Raw genomic sequence first — 4,794 nt, 5'->3', positions numbered from 1 at the left:
AAGCTGAAATATCACCTCTTGTAGATTATATGAAATGCCACCAAATATGTTTCAGGCTCTGCAAAATATAGTTGGAAAAAAAATACTTCTCATCAAACAAAGATATAGGTTTATTAGAGCAAGTTACCATGTTTTAAATGTGCAAGTATTTTACAATTTCTTTCTTTCTGTTTCATTAGCATGCCTTCATGTTAACTCAAAGCAATGGTTAAAAATGCTTTTGTAGAGAGGAGCAACTTGGAAAATATGGGACTTGCCTTCCAAGGCTACAATTAGGTGAAAAAAGCAAAACTTAATTATTTACAAAAACATCTGGAATCCAAATACTGATAAATAGTTTTATCAAATTAATTACAAAACCTGCAGAACATGTACAGAGAACATTTACACTGACAATTCACAAATGTAAGGCTTGGTTTTGCAACATACTTAGAAGAAACTGAAAATTTTGATTTTAATGTAATTTAATTTAATTTTTTTTTGTATTTTGGACATTATCCAACCTAGATTTCTAACTAACATTATTCTGTATTTGCATTCTGTCCTCCTTGTTTGAATAAAAACTGCAATAGAAAAATAAATCAATTTAGCGAAGCATCAAAAATTTTTAGTAGAAGTCTTTTTTTTTAATACATATTGTATGTACAAAGCAAGTAGCAACACAAAAATAAAACTAGGCAAAGAATAGTGCACTTGAAACATTTGCAATTTAAGTAACTGTGAAATACTTGCTAAATATACACAGTATATATAATGTGCACAAATACACACACTCCCAACACCACTGCATGCATTTTTGGTACTTCAGGTTCACATACCCTCTCCCAGACCTGGGGAGAACCGTAGTCCTGCTTCTGTTTACAAAGGTGATCAGAGAGATAGTCCATTACAGATAGGCTCTCCTCTGGGTTCTGCTATTTTGACAACAAAAATGTAGAATAGATGGCTGAAGAGTGGAAAACATTGAAAAGAAATGTAGGGAAAAGACTTAGAATTTTCTTTAGTGACAATAGAGTTAAACTTTTTTTTGAGCTAATTCTTCCCTTCGCCCAAAATAGTCAAGAAAGCTGGACTGGAAGCTTCAGACTGGAGATGGGGCACGGACTTCTCTGACATCTAGCTCTATTAATTTCTACTACATTTTTTGAGAGAATTAGGGGGCCAGCTTCATCCTCAGTGAAAGGTTCAGTAACAGACACTCTTTTTGGCTTTTTCCCTCAAATAATTAGAAAAGTAATCTTGTCAGTCTGGTTTTGAAGAAGGAAAAAAAAGTTAAAGAAAGGAAAGCAGGGGGCTGGACTGCTTGATCTCTATAGGTCCCTTCCAACCTCGACCATGCCATGACTCTGTGCAAGGTGCTGCTGGGGCCAACACAAGCCTGCAAGTCATGCATCCATGCACACTTCCCCCTCTGTCCCGGAGAGCACGCCGGAACGGTGCCCGAGTCCCGCTTGTACCAGGAGCACAAGGAGAGCTCTTCAGCACCCGGAGAGCTCATGGAAGTGGAACCCGGAGGCAGAGCAGAGGGACAGCGCATACGCCGGCACGCACCAAGCTGCACGAGGCCTCACTCGGCTTTCACTGCACTCAAGGCAATCCTTTCAAAAGAGATCCTTGGGACATTAAAAACACACCAGAATTCATTTGAGGGGCTTCCAGATACAATCTTGAGGAAAAAAATCCAGTCTCCACGGAAATGCAGGATTATTTCAGAGTGTAAGATCAGCATTTGACTCTGCATGCATGGCAGTGAAAACAAGCACACACTGCATGCTCTGGCTACCAGCTGGGGTGTGATGGCTTTTTACTGCAGCTGCCACCTCTTTTGAAGTCCACGCTGTCATAATCTGTTAAAAATAAATAACTAATATTGTCAATTCTTACAAGTTACTGGAAAATTGGTTAAACTGATCCCCAAATTTGTCTGGGGAATTTGTCTTGGGACTGATTCCAAATCTGTCTTACTGATTCTGCAGCTGTTACCGTACAACAACATTCTCCTGAACTTATGGGGACAGTATTTAAGACCAAGTGGAGCTTAGTCCTAGCTTAGTGAAGAAAAAAAAAGAAAAAATACAATTTCTACCAATGAAGTAATCACTTCTGACAGTCATGAGGAATTTTGATTATGTGTTTGTTTGTAACAGTGCTGGGCTAATGCTGTAACATTGCTTACCATGCTATTTTGTCAACATATTTTTAAAAATTAATTAATACCTTCAAAGTAGGTATAGCAATACACAAGAAGCGCTGTAAAACTCGATCAACATGATGGGAAGAAGGGCTGTCAGCCTGGGAAATCAAGCCCATAACATACATGGATATTAACAGCAGTGATGGATCTGTCTTCATAAGAGCTATTAAACTCTGCCATCAAATAAGAATTGTTCACAATTAAATGTTCTTTGGACAGATAAAGCAATATGATCAATTAAATTCCTAAGAGCTCAGCCTACCCAACCATGTACCTTGTCTGCTCAGACTGGAATTTCTCCCAGTTTTTCTCCTTCAAGATCAGTTTGTGATCTTCTCTGCATCATCTTCTTTCCCTGTGACTTCAGTGGTCAATCATGAGAAATTTTACGAATTCCCACTAGATAGTGGAGCTACCTCAAACTATGCTGACTCCACACTTTTTCCTGCTTTGAACAACAAGCACACAATGCGTTCATTATTTTATAAACATAAAACAAAACGAATAATATACTCTATTTAGAAAAATATTTGTTTTATTGTTGTCACTCCTTCCTGATCAGTTGCCCAAGTCTCATATGTCTTTCAAGTGTACACACTGCATAATACCTTATTTAGCAACAGAGTATATTTTGTTTTATGGCTGTCTTAGTTATTCCTTGTTACCAAGGGATTGTGCCTCTAACCAACTTTTAAAGTGCTTCACCATCATCTTCCTAAGTGGAGTCTAAGAGCTGCATCCTCTGGTGCTTGTCTCAGGTTGGGATGGGGATGAAGCTGGTAGACTTGGACTGCGGCAGTTCTCCCCAGGTGTTCAAGCTATGGGTTGGGCTTCTGTTGTTGGTGAAAGAAGTCTGTCGTCTACTGTTGCTGTTAGAATCATCTTTATTCAACGTTTGCTTTATTTTTTGACAGCAAGGGAAGCTCTGTATGCAGTCTTGCAGGAGATGCCCGCTAAAGAACATGTAGATCCAGGGGTTACAGCAACTATTCAGACTGGCCAGTAGAGCAGTGACTGTAGTGGCAGTATTTTCAGAATCTGTAGGTGGGGGGAAAAAAGCAGTTTAACCCTCAAAAGAAGATTCTCAGTATTCAGTCAATTTTTCAGTTACCGAATAATTCTATTTTTAAGCTATAGAATTGAGCAGTGACTCTTAAAAATGAATAGTATGGGCATAGCCAGAAAAGTCGTCATTCACGTGAAGCTGCCACCGAAATTAACAGGATTTTGTCTGAACAGACTTTAAAAACCCAAGGCAGAGGAAGTTATGGGACGGCTCAGTTCATCATGAAGGCACCAAATAACTTTTCCACTTACGTTTATCCATGTACCAAACGGTTTTTATTCAGGCTTCTGTTTTAAAAATGTTTACATTGGGAGGCAATGGCAAAAAGCCCACTGGTTTCAGCAAGAAGAGAACCTTGCTGCATGCATTTTTGTATTGAAAAAATGCTGAAGACTGCTCAAATTGCTATCTTTTTAATCAAATCCATATTGCAGAGGTTGAACAAAAAAGCAGAAATGGAAATTAGTATTCTGTCACTGAACAGCTGTGGTCTTGTACATTCACCAATTAGTTAAACTATTAAATACTATAAATGACCTATCAGAAGCAATGATTATCCACAGAGATATAGCTGCTGTGTTCTGCAGTTCCGTAAGATTTAAACAATGTCTTCAAACTTACAAAATGCTCATCTTTCCCAAGACGTTTAGACTTCTTTTAACACTTCTGAAATAAAAGACACTTTACTTATCTACAGTGAGCCTTTATTTCTCTTCCCATGCCTGCATTCTAGGCTTGAATTTAGTCCCTTAAGTCCCTTTGGCATTAGCCCCTTCAGTGTTATGGGCAACTGATGCTCTCACTCCAGCAAATGATAACCCAGGGATATTTAAAAAATAAACAACGAGAAATTGTGACTTCCATTTGTTTTGCATCTTTTTCATTATAAGGAAACAAGGTGTACGTTAGGATACCACCTGTCATTCCCCATGCAATAACTTTTAATCTGTTTATTTTCAGCCCGATTTGGCAGAGGGACAGGTAGCTCAAAGATATTTGATAGCCAGTGTTTGGTGGGAAGTGCTGGCTGGTGAAGGGTGAGATACTCAGAGGTGAGTGTCCTCTGAGTGGAAGGCTTCAGGCTCCGCTCAGCCACATTATTGGACAGCAGAGAACCCACATGCAAGACATTTACAGGGCAGCAGATGTTGCAAATGCCACTGCTCACATAGTCACTTGGGACATACGTGCAGCTGCTGGGGCTGCCCATGTCTGTCCAAGGACGCTCCTTTGGGTGCAGGAACCAAACCCCGAATACTCCATGGTGCCCGACAGAGTGACATGGAGGATTTTGCCCTCCCTCTCTCCCTTCCCCAGCCCAAAGCGACCCGGCACCTACCGACCCAGGGGAAGTGCTGGTCCCAGACGGACCACATCTGGATGGTGAAGAAGGGCGCCCAGCACACGACGTACGCCGAGACGATGACGAAGGTCATCTTGACGGTGCGGATCTTGGCGCGGGAGATGGTCTTGATGCTGCTGACGCAGGGGGCGAGCAGGAGCCCCCGGCGGGGGCCGCTGCCCGGCGCGCGCC

The 4,794-nt window shown here is 40.9% G+C and overlaps 1 protein-coding gene across 1 annotated transcript in view; it reads right to left on the bottom strand.

Annotated features, from left to right (window-relative positions):
- Window positions 1-1,654: 1,654 nt before the first annotated feature.
- Window positions 1,655-4,794, bottom strand: part of AVPR1A (arginine vasopressin receptor 1A) — a 14,740-nt gene continuing 11,600 nt past the window's right edge. Inside the window, exons 2-3 of the mRNA XM_026039784.1 lie at window positions 4,600-4,778; window positions 1,655-3,232 (exon numbers count right to left, since the gene is read on the bottom strand). Coding sequence (XP_025895569.1) covers window positions 2,949-3,232; window positions 4,600-4,778 — 463 coding nt within the window. The 3' untranslated portion in view covers window positions 1,655-2,948. The remainder of the gene's footprint in view (window positions 3,233-4,599; window positions 4,779-4,794) is intronic.

This window comes from Nothoprocta perdicaria, unplaced genomic scaffold (genome assembly GCF_003342845.1).
Source record: "Nothoprocta perdicaria isolate Ctin4 unplaced genomic scaffold, notPer1 scaffold_240, whole genome shotgun sequence".
Taxonomy (NCBI): Eukaryota; Metazoa; Chordata; class Aves; order Tinamiformes; family Tinamidae; genus Nothoprocta; species Nothoprocta perdicaria.
The sequence above is the reverse complement of the archived record's forward strand: the minus strand, read 5'-3'. Positions and strand labels throughout refer to the sequence as shown.